This window comes from Scomber japonicus, chromosome 1 (assembly GCF_027409825.1).
Source record: "Scomber japonicus isolate fScoJap1 chromosome 1, fScoJap1.pri, whole genome shotgun sequence".
NCBI lineage: Eukaryota > Metazoa > Chordata > Actinopteri > Scombriformes > Scombridae > Scomber > Scomber japonicus.
Window position 1 is genome coordinate 6,046,235 of NC_070578.1, and position 21,145 is coordinate 6,067,379.

At 40.4% G+C, this 21,145-nt stretch overlaps 1 protein-coding gene across 1 annotated transcript; it reads left to right on the forward strand.

Annotated features, from left to right (window-relative positions):
- The first annotated feature begins 1,785 nt into the window (after positions 1-1,785).
- Positions 1,786-6,714, forward strand: LOC128371133 (piggyBac transposable element-derived protein 4-like). Its single transcript, XM_053331757.1, has 3 exons — positions 1,786-3,313; positions 6,088-6,460; positions 6,702-6,714. Exons 1-3 carry the CDS (start codon positions 1,786-1,788, stop codon positions 6,712-6,714), a joined length of 1,914 nt encoding a protein of 637 aa, XP_053187732.1.
- Positions 6,715-21,145: the final 14,431 nt, after the last annotated feature.

Below are 21,145 nucleotides of genomic sequence, written 5' to 3' on the forward strand. Positions count from 1 at the left end.
GTGTTCCTTTCATAAATGCCCCTGAGCTATTTTTCTTAGGTTTTGCCCAATTAGCACCTTGTAGAATTAGGAGATAGAAAAACAGGTTCTGAATGTTCTGGATTTTTTGGGGGAGGCCTGTTTTGATTGTGAACCTGTAAGTGCTCTGGGGGGATGCATGTGTTCCTTTTAGTATGCTAAGTAGAGAGCATAATACTATCACTGCAAGTCAACATAGACTGGGACTGAGACAATCTTCATTCAAACCACATTGAAAGTGAACATGGCTAAGAAGCTTAAAAGCCCTTAACGGAAGTATTTATGAGTATTAATGTAAAAAATACACAGACACACAAACTTTCCTCTGGTCACATGTGTAATGACTGACAGCTCTACACTCCCTCTGCTGGAGGCCTGCAGTAACTACGACAACACTACTGCTGCTGTTAGATTAACATCATACACATAAAACATGAGGACAAAGCTGACAAAACAATATTTAAAATATAAGATAAACTATAACCTTAAAGATGTCAAAAGCAGTTCATATTTCTCATGAATCGCGATTGACTTGGGTGAATAATGTTTTTTCCGAGCGGAGTTGCTGTATATAACTGTCCAATATGGCCGACCTTGGCAGACTCAACTGCGCATGTGTGACTCACATCGGGTAATGACAGGAACCATGCAGGACTTGGCATAATTCATTTGTCATAGAAAGGGCACAGGTGTTACTGATAACTTTAATAGTGACTCAATTCTGTTCAAGTGTCCCAATAAACCATGATAGTGAGACAGCATGTACAATAGACCTATTTCACAGCAGGCACTTAAATCTGTCATACCAGGAAAAGAACAGGTGTAATTAATGACGTGTCATGACTGCAGTCCATTCATGTGTGCAGGTATCATTTTGTGCATGCTGACTTTCTGGGACAATTAAATGGGACAGAGCTATTGTAGATGTTATTAGTTACACCTGTACTTTTCCTGCTGTGACAAGTCAAAATGTCTTTTGTGGCCAAACATTTTGACTCTCACTAAAATGTCTGTACTATCACTTAAATACTGCCCAAGCACCATATATCTATCAAGGAGCACCCAGATTCATAAGACCGTAAGCACATATAGCACTTACAGTCAGAAAATGTTCTATTTTACAAAAAATCACAAATATTTTATGAGACACACCTGGTCACGGTAGCAGTTGTAGTAAATTAAGTGAAAGGAAAAATACAACACTTTTAACTTGTTATACATTTGTCCTTTTGCTGATAGTTTACAGTATCCATGAGACACTTTGACTTTGTTTACAGTCTAAGCACTTTGATGTTAGGGTGAAAATATATGAAGGGTTGTTAAGGACAGTGATATGTTCAGATGTGACCAGATATGTTGAGCCAACAGGCTCATACTCACACAACTCTGCAGTTAAAAAATGAAACTTTTACTATGTGGATAGAGTTATGGCTAGATAACAATTGAATATCATGTGTTTATCTTCATGCTTGATTCTGATGATCTTTCTCAGTTTTTTTAGGGTTTAAATCCAGTTAAGTTCTTTGTCAACCTACAGTAATCTTCTCCTACTCTTTCCAGGTTCTTGATTTAGCTCGTCTTCTCAATCGTGTTACAATGTGTGACCAGGAACATGCCAGTGAGCTCAGCAAGACTCTAAAAGCTAATGTTGATGATGTCGACGACCTCTCAGCCAGTGATGAATCTGACCCTGAATATCAACCCGACAATGCATCCTTTGATTCTGAGCTGGGTATAGAAGATGATGATGATTATGATGATGATGCTATGGAGGTGAGTGAGGACGTGTCAGGAGAGCCATGGCTGGGGATTGATGTAGAGGACATCACACCTACACAGCCAACCTTCTACCCTATGCGCACTCCTGGACCGCAGCTCTTGGGTGGGGTCAATTACTCTATCCTCGACCTCTTCCACCATTTCATCTCTAAAACCATGTTGCAGGGGATTGTTCGCAACTCCAACAAATATGGAGAGAAAAGGCATCGTCAAGCGTGGCAGGCGATTAGCCTGGAGGATATGTACTCCTACATAGCTATTGTAATATATATGGGCCTGGTGGAGGTCAAAAACATCCGGGACTACTGGAAGAAGTCGGACCTTTATAATTTTCCATTCCCTGCCTCAGTCATCTCCGGCCGGAAATTCGTTGCCATCTCCCGCAGCCTTCACCTCAGCTCCCCTGATGATGATGAGGCCAATGACAAGAGAAAGGGCACAGATGATTATGACCGGCTGTGCAAAGTGAAGCCCATGTACAGTCAAATCAGGGAGATGTGCAGGGCCTACTTCCATCCTAGACAGCACATCTCCATCAAAGAGAGAATGGTGAAGGCCCGCTTAAACCTTCGCCAGTACATGAAGGACAAGCCCACAAAATGTGGTTACAAACTTTTTGTGCTGGCTGACTCCTCCACAGGCTACATCTGGGATTTTTTCATTTATGAGGGCAAAGGAGCACCAATCGTCAAGAGACTGAGTTATGATACAGTAATGAATCTTGTTGACGTGCCAGTGCTAGGACGGGGCTATAAACTGTACATAGATGACTTCTACACCAGCCCTGCCCTATTCCTGGACCTACTGGACAAGAAAGTCTTGGCCTGTGGGACAATCCGGGAGCAGCGGATTGGTTTCCCCAGAGACCGTCCAGGTGGGCTGGACAGCAAGTCTCCCCGGGGCACCATCCGCTGGATCAGAGAGGGTCCACTGGTCTTCGTGCAGTGGAGAGACACGAGGGATGTCAGCATCTGCTCCACCATCCACCCAGCACACAGTGACAATACGGTGCAGAGAAAGGTAAAGGCAGATGGGCACTGGGTAGAGCAGGCGATCCCTGCCCCACCAGGGGTGTCTGATTATAACAAACATATGGGTGGGATTGACCTCTCAGATGCCATGATTGGCTATTACAACGCGCTACACAAAACCAGGAAGTGGTACAGAACATTTTTCTACCATTTCGTGGACATCGGCATTGTGAATGCTTTCATTCTGCACCAGGAACTGGCCAAGGAGAAGCAGCAGTTCCCTCTCACACAGAAGGAGTTCCGCGAAGCCTTGATGCTGGAGTTAAAGGCAGCTGGCTCCCCCTCCACAGCCCCCCGACAAGCACCCCCTCGTGCTCCCTCTGGTGCACCTCACAAGCTGCGGCACTTCACAGCGGATGGCAATGTGGGGAGACGGCGGTGTGTGCACTGCAGCATGAAGACCACAGTGGAGTGCACATCATGCAGTGTAGCGCTCTGCTTCACGGTCTCCAGGGACTGCTACAATGAGTGGCACAATATAAATTGTAAATAGTTTTACAGTGAGCCATGTTCTGTGTTGAGTTTTGTTCTGTTCAATTGTTCTTAGTCATGTTTTATTAAATTTTGCCCTTTTCGGCCAAACAAAAAATGATGGTTATTGTGATAATGCTTCTATCATCCTATTCCAGATTAACTGACATCCAAGTCCAAATAGTAGCAGGGAACCTCACGGTGTCAGCTTTCATTAGAGACCAAGATTTAGTTTGTAGACAAGGGGGTTGTGAAGTTATAGGTGTTTGATTGTGGTTATACAGCTTTGGTAGCTAAGTGTCCTTTTGGAGTCTCCAAAAGGGACCTAAGGAAAACGCATGGACATTCATTTTTTAGTCTCTTGACTCCAAATTTGCACTGCATGAAGCCAAGACCTGTGGCTGTGTCTGCCTAATTGTGTCTATATCCTGCTGAGAGGTCCCTGAATATCTGTACCCATGTCATTGTATAGGCAAACCTATGGGCGAGTAAACAACCCCATCATTGTAACCTCTGCCACTCTTCGTCAGTAAGTCACAGAATCACACAGACACTTTTACAAGAATCCTGAGAGTGTTTCCTTTCCAATGATACCAGACACATCTCTGAGTCTCAAACTATGTGGGATCTGTGCTGCTCACAACTTAGGCATGTCATTTAGGCAAAAAAAAACTAAAAATAGGGGCGTGTATTAAGAGGTTGATGGGGACAGAATATTAAAAACACCTCCAGAAACTTCAAACCAGATCGAATCAAATGTTTTCAGCAGCATTCAGGCCGCATTAGAGTAGATGGTAAATTAGTGGATTTATAATGGTGGATATCAGTCTTTTATCAGTGTTAATAAATGTACTAAGGGCACTAAAGCAAACATTATTTTTCCCCCATAGACTAATGCCTATGTTATCAAGAATGATAAGCAGACATAGTTTCATCTACTAATGCCAACTGAACAAAGTAAGCCTGGTTAAGTGGCCAGTTTTATCTAGTGTTTAACCGTCACTGTTTGCATACTTCCAGGCTGTAAATGCTCATGCTATTCAGATGCTATGCTCTATCTGTTTGCATAGAGAGTTTTGCATGGTGGCTGTAGACGATGGAGAGGTCAGTACAAATTATACTGAAAAAACTGAAGTTGCCTCATTTTTTGTTCTGTCTGTAAGCCAACAATGAGAAAATGAAGGTGAGGTTTTGTGGTTCATTCTTATCAGATGAGGGAAAAATACCTGCTGCTGGGTGTCATGGTTACACATCAAGATGTAGAATAACTAAAACAATGTGTAAAAAGTGTTCAGCCCAGTTTCTCATAAAGGTATGTGTTGTGTCTATTTCAAGGTGATGAAAAAGTGAGGTTTTAAACTGTGCTTTAGGTATTTATTGTGTTTAATTACCTATGTGCTGGATAAAGATCATTTTTTGTCTGAAATTGTGGCATTCATACATTCTTGCCTCCAATTCAGCCCTATGTGAGGAATTTACCTGAAAAATCAGTTAATGATGTCGTTCAAAGCTGGCTGGATCTACAATACGGGCATTATTGGCAAGTGCCCAGGGGCCCTTGATCAGGAAGGGGCCCTCAATGATGGGAGAAATGTTTTTGTTTTTTTTTGTTTTTTTAATAAATACACTCTCTTGATGTTGATAGTTATTGTCTCTTTTGTGCGAACAAAATCAAGTCTCATGATTGACTGTTTCATTTCTTAGTTTGAGGTCTGGGCAAGTGATGATTGGTCAGCATGTCACAATGCACTGTGGGAAGTTTGTGTGAACTAGTGGGCAGGAAAACTGATCACTTGCAAAAAATGGACAGCACGGCTGAAACCAAAGGCCCAGGGGTGAAACCAAAAGAAAGAACAAATGGGAAGAGAAAGGCAGCTGCAATAAAAAGAGAAGTCCAGTGAATAAAGTCATAGGCTTTCTACACTCTCTTTGATTGCCATCAGTGTGAGTTTGTGAAGGAGCTGGACTTTTAGCACCTGATCACTGACTGTGCAAAAGAAAAGACAAGAAAGAAGAACCTCTGATGGTAAGAACCGTTATTCTGTGTGCACTTAGTATTTGTTGTGATTGGGTGATCAGATAATGTAATATATAGTCAGTCAATTCTGAGTTAATGTAACCCTAAGTGAAGCTTGTGCATGAGGAGATACCAAGCCCTCATCAATGGAACACAGATAACGTGATTCACCATGGCAACAGGAGAAACAAAGGGCTCAGTCCCCCTACTCCCCAGTGGAGTTAGAAATATTAATGAATACATGCAGATGATGAGTATCAAAAGCAGCAAAAGAATACCAGGTGACGAGGCAAAAAAGTCATGTGTGAGTATTAATGAAAAACAAAGAAACGTTTTGTCTCGAGTGGCCAACCTCGTGCTTAGTCTGGCGGACAGCAGAAGCAGGAGAAGAAGAATTTGTTTGAACCAAATATTGTTGGGTCGTGGCGCCAGCGGTAAGGTAAGGGAACTGTGGCGTGTTGACCCAAAACTAAGAACTGTGTGTAAAAGGACAGTGTGCGGTGTCCGCTGTGAGAAGCAGTTGAAAGGTTGTGCTGTTCGCTTTAAACCGACGCACCACCACATCAATTAGCATTAGCATGCTGAGGAATATTTAGGTCATCTTCAGCTAATACGCCATTACAAAGACAACTGGCTCCATCTCACACTTAACTTTTAACTGTGTGTTGTTCTGTTGGACGTTGCACCACATGACAGGTAGCGTCTAAGCTTCCTAAAGGTTCTCTATGGGAACTGTTGCATTTCTCTTTATAATGTTTTTTCTCCATCCAGTGAATGTTTGGATAATTGGTGACAGCTACGTCCGGCGTGGGGCTGAGAGAGCTGCAGAGACCATGGGGGACAACCTTGGTCACGACAACCTGTTCGTCCAGTGGTTCGGCTGGGGTGGCCTGAGGTGGAAAAGCCTTGTCCCTTTTTTCCGCAGGTCCCTACAAGGAAGAGCAGTGCCGGACGTCCTCCTCATCCACTGCGGCGGGAATGACCTGGGGAGTGTGAAGAGTGTCGGCCTCGTCGCAGCCATGAAGGAGGACCTGCGCCGCCTACACCTGCAGTACCCGGATATGACAATCCTCTTTTCCGAACTCACCCAGAGGTGCAGGTGGAGGGCTGGTGACAAACCTGCGAAGCTGGACAAGGCTCGCAGGTTTGTGAACAGTGTTATGGCTACATTTGTTCCTTGTTTAAATGGTGTTTTTGTTCATCACCCTCACATCAGGTTTGACACTCCTGGGTTATTTGTGCGTGATGGAGTTCATTTAACCCCTAGGGGAAATGATATTTTTTTAAACAGCTTTGCTGAGTCCATTAAAGCCCAACTTCAGCAACAGTGAAATGTTGTAGTTTTTTTGCTGTTGAAGTTGAGCCTTAATGGATTTTTTTTTCAGCCCTGACCAATAGCCCACAGTGTCATGCCTCATGTGATGAGTGTTATTTTTGATAATATATTATTTTTCCTTATTTTAACAATTGTGGTCATAACACTGTTCAGATTTACCGGCTCTGCTCTTCCTTGTCCCCTACATACTCCAATTCCCACCCTTTTTTTCTCCCCTAACCACCCCAGTCGAATCACCCCATGGTCTCTGACACTCTCTCTCCCCATGCCAGACGTAGCTGTCACAAAATGTAAATAGTTCAAAATGTTATAGTTCACAGTTCCCCATTTACTTGATGCAATATTGTGTAATAAAGAATTTTTGACGATCATGCCCTTAGTTTGTGGAACTTTTTTTTTTTTTAATGGCGTATATCTGGTATGAATTGTTACAATAGCTACATGTACAGTATTATAATTATGCAAATACATTGAGGTTTGTTGAATATGTAATTACAAGAGCTTTAGTCAACACATTATAGTAACATTTATTAAATGTTCCAATCCTATCATTGCCTGTCTAACAACTGCAGAAATTAATTCAGATTCAAGAAATTGAATCTCAGAATATTAAAGACAGAATTATACACTGCTACAATAGTTGGTCTATGGTTTCATCTGATTAAGTTGAACTGGAATTGGTTTTCTGGAATCATCATCACAACCCATTTGAGAACCAAGGATGTTGTCTGTGCAGTCTCCGTTCTCCACAACCAGATGAATGGCACCAAATAACACTGCTCCACGGATGAGGTCTTCCTTCTCGGTCATTTCAATGTGGATACCTTTCCAATTACAGACAAAGACAAACACTTTAGTTGAGAAATGGTGGATTACAAATAGGGATGTCCCGATATGACTTTTTCACTTCCGATACGATACCGATATTGTAGCCTTGAGTATTGGCCGATACCGATATCAATACGATACGATATAGGCACGAATCATACATATATTTATTCCTTATTTTGTTGTGTGGAATGTTAGAAAAGGCTTGATAAAGTGATGTTACTGTTACTGATGTTGTAGTGATATAACAGAAAACAATAGTCAGCAACAGTAGGTATAGGAAAAACTGACCCATTTATTATTAACCAATTGGTTACATAAATTTTAACCTTCAACATAAATAAAAGAGTATTACCTCAACAAATCCAATAAAAACAAAATGTTATATTTAAAGTGCAAAATAACCACTGGTTACCAACATCATTATACAATTGAATAGAATAAATTAAATTTTAAAGTGCAAACAATTCAAGTTCACTCCAGTTATTTTTTTTACTGTCAGCATATGTTGGAAACAACTGTGGGCAGGGACAAAAACAACAACAACAACACAATATTGTCCACTGTCCAACTGCTCTAAGTTAAGAGTTCACACAGCTCCAGTTTCACTGACTGACTGTGCCCAAAACAATGTAGTAATTACTCTTAGTCTTCACTGAAGAATAGAGTGTAAACACAATAAACATATCACTCTAATAACAAGAGCATAAAACAAATAATAATCAGTCAGTGCTGACTACCCTTACTACTCCTCCTCCTCCTCCACTTTCTGCAGTCCGAGCATAATGTGGAGATTTTTTTTTTCACGCGAAAATCCTCATGTTCTTTTTTGTGGTGTTTTTTCAAATGTGCGATGAGGTTGGTTGTATTGAACCTTTCCGGTTCTGTCCCTCCACGGGACACTTGCGCCTGACAAATGTTGCATTTAGCTGCAACGTCTTTGTCCGAGTTTACAGTAAAATACTTCCACACAGCCGACATCACTACACCTTGCTGCAGGCACACACGTTGTCGTTGTTGTGATCACGTGGGCTGTGCATGCTGGATCAGAGACGCTCTTCTTCCGCGGCCGGCACCAACGTTAATTAAGGGGCATTACCGCTACCTACTGTGTTGGAGTGTGATCAAACCAGAGTCACCTATTATTATAGAAGTGCTGGAGCGGTAAATGGACAGCTTATATCGGAGCGTTTATATCGGAGTTTTTAGATTCAGTCCGATAAAATCCGATATTCACTTTTTTGGCTGATATCGGACTGATTTCCGATATCAATATCGGATCGGGACATCCCTAATTACAATGAATTATATACATATAACAGCTTGTCAGGATAGGTGTATATCAACAAATATGCTTAATGTCAAGGTAAGATTTCCTGTCTTGTGTTTTCCATGTATTTCAAGAAAGGACTGTAGTCATGTTAAGTGAAAGAATTTAAAAGCTGAGGTCATTTGTGCACGTTTCCAAACAGTTATTCAAGGCCTGTCTTAGTTTAAAGCCCACTCACCACGCCAAGGTGCAAGCCAAGAGTGGGAACACAAAACAGGACAGAACTTGAGATGACACACGCACGCCACATCTACACACACACACACACACACACACACACACACATATATATATATAAAACTACAACAACACACACTGTAAATAAATCTATTTAAATAAAAGACAATTAAATGCATAACATAAATAGAAAAAATATAATACAAAGTACATACATAGAAAACTACATCAAAACAAAATAGGCAAGGCACATATGTATACATACAGATACATACAAACAAACACAGTTATATGTACATACATCAAAAACACATACACACATTAACAACACACTACACAAACTGAATTTTATTGTCATCTTGAGGAACTGAAACAAAAGCATTTTGCGTGGTACAAATACCATTCAAAGATGACCTATTATAGAAACATAAATCTGAAGAAAACCTAAACAAAATATAGTTGTAAATAAAAGGATACCAAATATTTTTACAAGAATGACAAATGAGCCTGACAACTTTTTTTACATAAAAATTTTACAGTTTCTTTGTTTGTTTTGTTTTGTTTTTTTTATTTAACTTTAAATAATACAAAACAATATAAGGAAACTATGTACAATAGTCAGACAAGTTATGTCAAGTTAGAAAAGCTAAACAAACAAAATACCAGAATTATAAATTTGCCTTTAACAATGCTCTTAAATGAGCCTGGCAACTGTATTTTTTTCATAAACATTTAACAATTTTTTTTATTTTATTTTTTTAATACATTTTTTAATAATTTTCCCCCTTTTCTTTTAATTTAACTTTATTTATTGAACTTGCAATGATACAAAACAATACATGGAAACTATGTACAATAGTCAGGATATGGAGGTGGCATGATAATCCCATGCTACAAATATTTCAATAACTACTTGTGCCCCGTTGATGCGGACTCCAAGACATATTGAAATATATAGTTTGGGGATCCATGCATAATCTGAAACTTAGGCCCCGTATATGCAGGCTCTAAGTAAACTACATGCAATTGAGGTCCGAATTTTTAACATTGACGTATATTAATTCTTAGGCCCCGTTGATGCAGGCTCTAAGAAAATATTACAAAAGAGGCTAAACCAGGGTCCGATTGTTTGTCCATGATCATTTGCTATCTGGCCAATGATAAAACAGTGCATATGCAAAAATACAACACAACAGGAAACAGATGCACAGTCACAATTACAACAAGCACACACATGTAAATAAAGGCCACTGACATTTATAAAACATTACAAAAAGAAGAAACAGACAATGCTCATGCACACACACACACACACACACACACACACACACACACAGTGCATTGCACTCTTTAATCACCATAAAAATGAATTAATTTGGTGAGCCGCCTGCGTACAAGCCTGCCCTCTTTAATTTGTTCCGTCTGCCTTCTTGCCAAATGATTCATACGAATTTTACAGAACCAGGCAGACGCCATCTTGACCAGAACATGGACATGGTTTGCTTCAACACACATATCAAACATGTGGCTGTGCAAATTTGGAAATAGGTTTTTCCCCAAACAATCAGCAAGGACTTGGTTAACAACTGCTGATGTTGTTCCCCGTCCTTGTGGAGCCTTTCCCCCGTTGGTTTTTAACAGCCTTTCAAAGCACTTCTCAGTGGCCTGGCAAACAGCAATGATGCCAGCTGATGGTTTTTGTAGGCCACCTCTGTTCTTCATAGCCAGAAAAGGATGTGTGGAGTCTTTCGATGTCAGTGCCTGTGAACACTGCATGAAGGAAACCTTCTGCATCATCTTCTTCACAACAAAGCCTGTGATGTAGCTGATGGCGGCCTCTTTGTATTCAGAGAGGTTGTCCACATCTGGCAGGTCAGTGATGTTGTCTTCTTCGGGCAAAAGCACTTCCACAGGCTCCACACCCACCCTGCGTGCAATGTTGACATTTGCTGGGGTTGAATCCAGAATGTCTGTGTTGTCACGCAGAAGGCAGTTGCCTGTGCCCTTCTTCACCTGGTGCCTTACAAGGAGGCGCTTGTAGGCTCCACGGAACTGCCTTGCATTGGGGTTGTTGTTAAATCCCCCCCGTGCTCTGATTGCTGAGAAGAACAGCTCCAGGTGATCTTGACTAAGCTTGTATGTCAGAAGGTATCTGCATGGTGCACTTGGTCTCTCCACAAGATCTTCATAGATGTTCATCACACTCCTACAACAAGCAATGAAGCCCAAAATGGGAGTCTTCTTCTGAGTGGCGTGCATGTAGACCCAATTGTTGCTCTTGTTTTTAACCTTGAGCCCACGGAGACATGTCTCTGCCTGTTCCAAAATAGCCCTGGCACAATCTTTAGTTGATGCCTTAAGTGGTGCTTTGAGTCCTTTCCCGAATGGATTGCGGCTATTGAGGACGTCGAAAGCTGCATCAATTGTTCGCAAGAACTGAGCTGTGGCCAGGCATCCTCTGAACTGTAGATATTTCAGTTCTTGCTCACAGTACTCTAGGGCATCAGCCACACTGCTGCTGAACAGTTGGGCTGCAAGTCGCCAATGGATATGCCATTCTCAGCTTGTTGCCTAGCCGAAGACCTTCCTTTTCTTGAAGTTTGTGGAGTTCTTCAATGTACTGCCATCTGATCTGTTTTCCATTTTCTGTTTCCAAAACTTCAGCTGTAGAAAATGCATTTCTTATAAGTTTTAACATGTGACATGGATCCAAGAGCACATGTACCTTTTGAGTTTGGTCCTCTGGATGGAGAAAATGAGGACTCATGTTTGTGATGTTAATTTTGGCACCAAGCTCTTGGATCATGGTGAAGTTTTGCGATGGTCCATCACATGTCAGTGAGACGACCTTGACTCCAATTGCATGAAGGCGAGAAAGGCTCTCCCGGATTATGTTCGCTCTCTCTGCCCCAGTCAAGCTGCTGATCATGAAGTATGCAATAGGGATCTTCCATGACTCATTGATGGCCACAACCATGATGACAAATGCCTGTGAGGCTACTGTGTTTTCCATTTCACCTGCACCAATGTCAACGTAGCCATGAATTTGTTCCCCTGCAAACTCTGTTTGTTGGTGAATGTACATTTCATCCACCATCAACGAGCAGATGGTGTCCTTTCCCTCCTTCCTCTTCTCAGAGACATGACTTTCTAGAGCTGTGAAAGATGCAACAGTAAATCCAGGATCTGCCGAGACACTGCTGTACCATCTGCAAATGGTTTTGGGATGTGGCAAAGAAAAATTGAAGTTCTCTCTGACATAGTCAAATGCTTTTGGAGAGTAGAAATGGAGAGTAGTCGCAAACTGTTTGAGTTCTTCACAAAATGTTGCAGATTTCTTCTTCAACTGAATTCTCTTCAGAAGTTCCCTTGGAACATCATTTATAGAATCCAGAAGAGCTGCACATTCACTGGAAATCAGCAATTTCTTCTGAAGAACCTTGGTCAGGTCTTTCAAGGACGACAGTTTTGACTTCAATCTCCTTGTCTTCTGATGCGTCAATTTAAGTTTTTTGCGAGCCACAACAAGCTGATCCCGTACTGCATTTGCTCGACGTTTAAGTGTTCTGGGAGACTCAGAAACAATGTAGCTGTGATCACCAAACACAGGAACATTGTGCTCTTGTGTTGTGCAAATGTAGCTATGATCAGGCAAAATTGATTGTGAGTCTCCACTTGTGGTACACTCAGTTATGTCATCGGTGACAGCCTCCTCTAAATCAGCATGGACATCAATCATCACAATGTCATCATGAAGAACACTGTCAACAACATTGGTCTTCTCAGCAGTGTTTTCCTCCACAATGGCATTGTTATGATCAGCATTACTACCACTATCTCCATTGTCAAAATCTGCAACAGCCTCATTGTCTAACACAGAACATGAAGGTGTAACAGGTCCTGGCCTGTTGTGAGGCTGTGCAAGATAGCTGCATGAAGGGACAGATGTACAAACCAAACTGTCACTTACCTCCATAGTCATACTTACCAACTTGGTCCGCCTGGCCATGGCAGTGTTCTTCTTCAACAGATGTGGTGGAAAGTTGAAAATGGTAGGAACAGCAGTTTTCATCAGCCTCCTCTTGCCCTAATGTTATATCCAGAAAACGTATTTAATATAAATCTCACACACCAACTGATCAACTTTTATGCGCACAAAGAGAATAATCCTCAACTGGGCTTGGAGTTGAGTTTATCTACCTTCCCAAAAAAAAAAAGACTAAACTCACCCGTAGTCTTTGTGCATGCCACTACGGGGTGTTCTGAGCACAAAAGCCCTAACTCTATTCAATGTTGCTGTCCACACATTTGGATAAGTTTTTTTACTGAAAAGTTACTCCATATTAGAAAAGGTATATCAGTTACTTAGTAAATCAGGCTCTAAGTATTTTCATCAAGTGTTCTCACATTTCTGAAAATGTAGTTTGAAATTAGGTCACAGAGTAGAGTAGAGAGAGTATCTGTCCACCTGACATGTGGTGAAGAACTGGTCCTCCGTAAAGTGCACACTGCACAGACGTGAAGACGTGTTGGGGGTCCAGTACTGTCTCCTGATGTTGGTTAGCCATTGCCTCAGCCTGGCGTGATCACATAAAGGAAATCTGTTTGGTGGCGAAAAGTGGTTACTATTGTGAATTCACTCAAAATTCCAAAATGATGTGTGCATTAACTGTTTACACTAACAAGACACCACATCTGCAACGTACTGTACATTTGCTATGAAACTGAAAATATCCAAGCAAAATTGGTATTTTAACTAAACTATCTCTGACTGAATTGAATATAATTGTTGTTGTTTTTTCACTAAAAATAATTCATTTGTCGTGACTTGAGTTGCAGGTTTAGCCCTTTAGCCTCAGTTAAAGGACTGCACTTATTATTGTATTATTATTTTTTTTAGAAAGAATTATTTTTTATTATTATTTATTTTAAATACATAATTATGTTATGATGTTCCATCATGTTCTATATATGTTTAAAAATAAAAGACTGTTCAATGGAAAAGGTTTTTTTAGTTTTGTAAATACAGACATTCTCAAAATATCACATTTTAGAGCCGTAATCATAACACTATGAAACCGTGATTTTTTGCCTAAGGTTATTATACCGTCATAATCTCATACAGACCCATGCCTAATTAAGACTTAAAGCCAGTTTTCATCTCTAGTCTCTGACATATTAAAATAACATTACATTAAAAAGTGGAGTCATACACTATCAGACTTCTTACAACCAAAATATATTAAGACTGAAATTAGCCTGTATTAAAACAGTCGATATGACAACACACAAATAGGCGAATTTAAGAGGACATGAAGATAAATAGCCAGTGCTGTTTAGGAAGTGGTGACCTGCTAACAAAATGTATTAACCATTAACACGTACTGTATTGCCATATTGTCCCACTGTATTGCCACAAAGCTGGCGTAATCATGTCTAATTTATGTTAATTTCAACCTTAAATATCACAACGACCTCACAAACAGCTATATTGACGTTGCACACACAGCTTTTGACTGCTCACATTTCTATGACTTTGTTACTAACGTTACGTTACCGGCGAAGTTAACGCTAGCTTTGTTAGCAGCGGGTTAGGGGAGCTTACCTATGTTTCTTATATACAGTCTATGCTATGTTCCCCGGGTCCTTTGTTCCCTGATCGCGCCCTTTCTTATATACAGTCTATGGTTGCTAGCTCAGCGGCTAACTCAGCTAACAGGCTAACTGTAGACGGGATCATCCCTATCATAGACTGTATATAAGACTGTATATAGACCATAGACTGTAAAAAGAATGGACGTAGCAACCGTGACGTCACCCATTGGTTTGGGGGAGTGTGTTTTGTGACTCTACTATGGGCATGTGGACTGCGCCATCTTGGATTTTAGTGGGCGTGTACTTTCCATATTTGGAGGAGAGGCGATGACTCTACGGGTCAGCCGGGGTCAGCCGGCCGAGATCCCGCCCACTGAACTCGAATTAACCGCACCGAACGGAGCTAGCCTAAGGCTAATCAGCTAGGCTAGGCTAACAAGCAGCTACACGCCAGTCCAGCCTCCAGCACAGCGACCTGACAGCGACCGACTCGACCGCAGGTAACGTTAAGTTCCTTATAAAAAATATATAACGCTGCAGCTCTTGAAATAATTAATGTTTTATTGAAGTTATACTACATAAGAAATAAAGTTAAATAAGTCCGCTGGGGACCAAAACTCATCTTAACCCTCAGATCCTGTTAGAAATGACACCACCATAATAAAGTTAAAATAGGTATTACAATATACATATTTTTGTTGCTTAGGGTTAGGTGTCTTCTAATGATGTGTACTTTTATCAATATTTTATCATAATTCAATCTTTTCATGGCCTGTTTTAGTGAGGGACCGCTAATATCCGTCATAAAAAATGTTGAAAAACTGCAATAAAATAAAAAATAATTTTGTTTCCTCCAACTATTATGAGAACAGTCATATGTCTGCCTTTGAACAGGGCCAACATTGATTTGTTTGCTTATAGTTCGCTGGAGCATTTTTTTAATTTTATATGGCCATGTACCGTACAGTTTTTGTGACATGTCGGCTAAAAGGCATGATCAAGTGCCTTTCTGTGTAAAAAACATGACACCATAATACACATATGGCTAGAGAAGAGTTAAAAGACAATCATACTTTTTACTGGACCTCAATCGACCAAGGGAAAGTGGTATAATCTGATATTTTAGCGCCAAATCTCGCAGCCGTCTCCCTCACGTATTTTCCCCGGGTGGCGACGCACCATTCTCGGGGAGCGCTCTGGGAGTGTCCGCTATCTGTTTCTCCAGAGCTGGAGCTTCTGGCTTATCGTTTTACAGTTTTTTTTTACGGCAAATTTTGATACAATTTTAAATCTGGTGAAAGAGACAAAATCACTTCCAGTATCATCAGCCCGATGAAATCCCTCATCTCGACCCCCCCCTAGCGCGTCCCAGTTGCGGCTCCGGGTCGTTGAGTCCCCTGGGGGCAGCGCGAGTAGCTTTAGCTACCCCGGGAGCCGCGATAAACAGAATTATAAGGTGCAGACAGGAGATCTTTTAGGAGCATGATGTACCTTGCAAAAGGCACCTATTTGCAACCCATGAACATTATAGCATGATCACAGCCAAATGAAAAATCTGATGGTCCATAAAATGTGGCAACAGGATCTGAGGGTTAACGTTACTACTCTGTGAAATTACTATGTAGAATAATGTAAAGACAGTTTGTTAAGCATTTTATACACTTAAATATTTTTTTAAAAGAAGTGAGATACAGGGTTCTCACATGACAGGGATAGATATAGATAAATCGACTCAATAGTATATTTAATTGTTAAATTGTGCTAAACTTAAACAGCCTCAGCAATAAAATGCATCATATGCAGTGATTCATCAGTGATATCAATCCACAAACATTCTATGACAGTAGAGAGGGACCGTTTTTACTTGTTTTTAACTTTTATACTTAATTGCATTTTGCAGATAAAACTTAATGTTAACACTTTCACAAAAGTGAGGTTTTGAATGCAGGTCTTTGTAGTGGAGTATTTTCACAGTGTGGTATTAGTAAGCTACTTTTACTGAAGGCATTTCAATACTTTGTACACCACTGGTTACAAGATGTTTGTCTTTCTTTATATTTAGAAAATGGAAAAGAAAGCTGCCCAGACCCCAGACCAGGCCCCGTCCAGGCACCCAGGCCCCGTCCAGCCTCTGCTGGTTGCCCAGACCAGGCCCCGGCCAGCTTCCACGCCCGGGCCACCCGCAGCAAGGACTACAGCCTCACATGGGGCGGGCGCTCCACCAACCGAGCCAAATACTGCCCCTGTTTTTTATTTTATTTTAAAAGTTTATTTATTATTTGTTATATATACTGATTGTTTTATTTGTTCATTGTTTGTTCATTTAAAGAGTACCTCATGTTCAAATAAATTATTTTCATAATTGCACTCCTTTTGTCTTCTACACTTATTGAAAATGTTAAAAATGTCGTAGTCAGTTAAAAGTAATATCAACTTAAAACACAAATATTAAGCATTAAAGCTTAAAAAGTTAAAAGCTTAAAGTTTTAGTCAAGTTTTACTAAAAATTGTAAACATTCTCACAAGTGTTTCTGTTTTCTGACCTTTCCAGGGTTCCCATGGAACCTTAGAAAGTCTTTAAAAAGGTACATATTTTTTCAAATGTGCTAAATCATATGTCTATGTCTTACCTTTACTAACGGTAGAACTCTAATATGTAGATAATTATCTACCTGCATGAGAAATCTCTCCACATGATTAACTGATTTTAATAAGGTTTAAGATGCATATTATACATCTAGTTTTAAGAAAGTCAAAAAAGAACATTTCTGAGTATCTGTGACAACAGGTGGCAGACGCTGAGTTCACGCTCAATACAGATTTTATTGACAGCACAGGGGAGGATTGGGGCTGGAGAGCAGGGTCCAGTTCTGTCTCATGCTGACGACCCACTTGTCCAGCCTGTCCGAATCACCTAGAGGGAAACTTTAAAATGACACATATAGATGCTCAGCAACTTCTAGATCAGAGGTCACAAACCTTTTTGATACTAACAGCTATTTGAGGATATGGAGTAATAAAAAGGGCTTTGCTTGATAAAAAGTTCCTAAAGAACAAAGTTACACAGTTCACCTTTAATAATAATACCAACAATGAATATAATAAGAAATATATATTGTATTTATTTATGGGTGCTCTGATCTTGTTTTTGAACATTTCTGAAATCAGTATCACCAATACAACACAGATCACATATTCTCTGAATTAGAAGCTTGCTTTTTGCAGTGTGGCATAAGCCTATTCATTTATTCATTTAAGTTACTCTTGACACTGTATATATCCCGCATTAAACGGACTCTGAGAACACAAAACACACCACAACAGCAGCTAACATTAGCTGCTCTGGTCATCTGTCTGTATCAGCAGAGACCATGAGTCGGCAATAAAGTCATTATACAGTGCCAAAATCCAGGTAAAATATATGTTATACAGTCTATGGGTAAAATAGTACTACGGTTTACTCACCGAAAAAACTGCAACACAGAATCCTTTGTCGGTCGGTTAGTACAATCAACAGCACAACACGCCATATTGCCAGCTAAAAACTACCCGAAAATAGGCTCACAAACACGGACACCGCAGCGCCTGTCTGCTGGATGTAGCCGCGGACCTCTGGGTGTAGCCTAGCCTAGCCTAGCCTAGTCCAGCCGATGCTTTAGCATAGAGCTAACTGCTGGCAACTGCCTGTGAACCTGTCACTCAACGTAACCACGCCCTAATTTATGCCAGAATTTTAAGCCTAAATAACACTTAAACAAAAAAAATACAAAAAAATTCACCCCCCCCAGAGTGTTCACTGAGGTGGAAACTATCGGTAAAGACCAAAAAAGTATTTGGCACCAGGCTTTAAATATGTTTTTTTAAGCTGTAAAGTCGGCTATTTTAACATGGGGCTCAATGGGAAATTGCTCACTGCTGGCACCAGCCCCCAGAGGCCGCGGGGGGAACTGCAGCTTTTTGAACGCGGAAGTGATCCTCACTCGGAGAACCCACAACTCCCCCCTTGATATAGACCTAAGGTTATATAAGGTTCCCCGGTCACATACAAAGCGGGTAAAATAGGGATGATCCCGCAGGTTAGCACATGGTGACTCGTAACTTAAACTTTACTCTTCGTCAGTAATGCACGTTAATGTTAACTATGATATTAATACTAATTTTGGCTAAAATAAAATGCAATTGTCATTTTGAATGGGAAATGCAATGTTACTTACCGAAACAGCTGAATATCAGAATCCTTTGTGTATCGGTTAGTACATCCAAAAGCCGAACAAACCATTTTTAGGCGACTGAAATGTAAAACAAAACTCTGAACTCAGAAAAACTGTCGATGTGAGACAAGTTCACGGCAGGTTCAAGGCCTATCTGTCTGCCCTCCTGAGCCTGTCAGTCAACCTGTCAATCACGACGTAGCCACGCCCCCAATGCATACCCTGCTTTATCGTCAAATATAAAATCAGGGAGGCCAAAATTTCACAAATGAACACCAGACTGCATTGAAGAAGGCTTTAAACTAGCGATTGAGACCATAAACACATTTTGAAAACGTTTACTGAGGTTAAAAATCAAGTGAGAAATTGGTGAATTCTCCATTGACTTGTATAGAGCCGGAAGTCTTTTTGGACACAAAACGATCGCCCCCTAGTGGCCTTTTGATAGAATGCAGCTCTAAATTACTTCCGCATTGGCTTCATTTCAGACGACAGGAACTCCCCGCCTGATGTGTAGCAGAGACATTATAATAAGAGAAGCCTTAGAAGGACTTTGTGTGTAGTCGCGTCGGCCATCTTGGACAAATACTTACGGCAACACCACTTGGACAAACTACTGTACAGGTTGGATAGATGTATTTCATAACACGTTTCGGCAGTTGGATGCGAGTCCGCACAAAGTATAGAAACAATTCAAGTTAGACACAAAATTGTACACCAGTATGTAACCGGGGAAGTATTGTCGCTACTCAATGTGAGTCACATGTACAGTCGCGTCGGCCACCTTGGACAGCTACTTACGGCAACACCACTTGGACAAACTACTGTTGGATAGATGTGATATCATAACACGTTTCAGCTGTTGAAAGCTAGTCCGCACAAAGTATAGAAACAATAAAAGTAAAATATAAACGTTATTAACCCTGTAAGGCCCACTGTTACATCACTTTTAACAATTCAAAAAATGGTCTGCAAATCTCAAGACCACATTTACATAATTAATGGGCCCTATTGTTTGTCCTCACAATGCTATTGGATAGAAGAAGTATTTATAGGTCCGGTCATCTGGCCATGAACTCACTCTACCTGTAAACTTCCCGTTGAGCTCAATTCCTTTTCTTGCACGACTGGATTTCTCAATATTCAAGTAAGTAAAATTCCTGAAATATTTTTTTGTGTTCATTATAATGTCTAGAACATGTAGCCTACATACTTAGTTATTTTGGAAAACATCTATCAAATTTGAGGATACTGCACTTCTTCACACCGAGGTGAAGTTGGTTTGATATTGGATATTCGGATATTCGACAGATATTCAAAATAAGGAATTGTGTCTTTTTTTTCAATACCTCCTAAGCCATGATGTGACATACGCACTCCAAACCAATGCAGAATAGTTCTCTACTACTCTATTTTATATGATTTATTTTAAGGAAAATACACAGATGACATTTCCTATAAGGATTGTCTCTTTTTTTCAATATTTTTCCTTAAAAAAATCATATAAAATAAAGGTGTGTGTGGTTGGTACTACATAGGAGAACTATTCTGCATTGGTTTGGAGTCCGTAGGTCACATGGCTTAGGAGGTATTGGAGAAAAAAAAGACACAGTTCCTTATTTTGAATATCTGTCGAATATCTGAATATCCAATATCAAACCAACTTCACCTCGGTACTTCTGACATGTTCACAAATTGAAAAAAATTGTAGTAGAAATTTAAAGTGTGAGATAATTCATTGTCACTAAGTTCTAAATGTGCTTTTTGGATGCATGTTTTCTTAGTTTAGCGTAGTCCATAATTAAACACAATTGTATGCAGTATTTGAAACGCCATCATCTATAGTAGTATTTGAAACTATTTGAAATCTTTGTAGTTTTTTAACTTCTAAATGATCCTGAGCTATTTTTATGTGTGTTTGCTTAAGTAGCAGTTTGTAGAATTAGGAGATAGAAAAACAGGTTCTGAATGTTCTGGATTTTTGGGGGGAGGCCTGTTGCATTGTTCAGGGACAGGTGCGAATGGTCCTGATTGTGAACCTGTAAGTGCTCTGGGGGGATGCATGTGTTCCTTTCATAAATGATCCTGAGCTATTTTTCTTAGGGTTTGCCCAATTAGCACATTGTAGCATTAGGAGATAGAAAAACAGGTTCTGAATGTTCTGGATTATTGGGGGGAGGCCTGTTGCATTGTTCAGGGACAGGTACGAATGGTCTTGATTGTGAACCTGTAAGTGAACTGGGGGGATGCATGTGTTCCTTTTAGTATGCTAAGTAGAGAACATAATACTATCACTGCAAGTCAACATAGACTGGGACTGAGACAATATTCATTCCAACCACATTGAAAGTG

Coding starts and splice junctions, on each gene's coding strand:
- LOC128371133 (XM_053331757.1), top strand. CDS start 1,786: ATGGAGGTGAGTGAGGACGTGTCAGGAGAGCCATGGCTGGGGATTGAT. Junction 3,314..6,087: donor TGAGTGGCACAATATAAATT/GTAAATAGTTTT, acceptor TTCTCCATCCAG/TGAATGTTTGGATAATTGGT.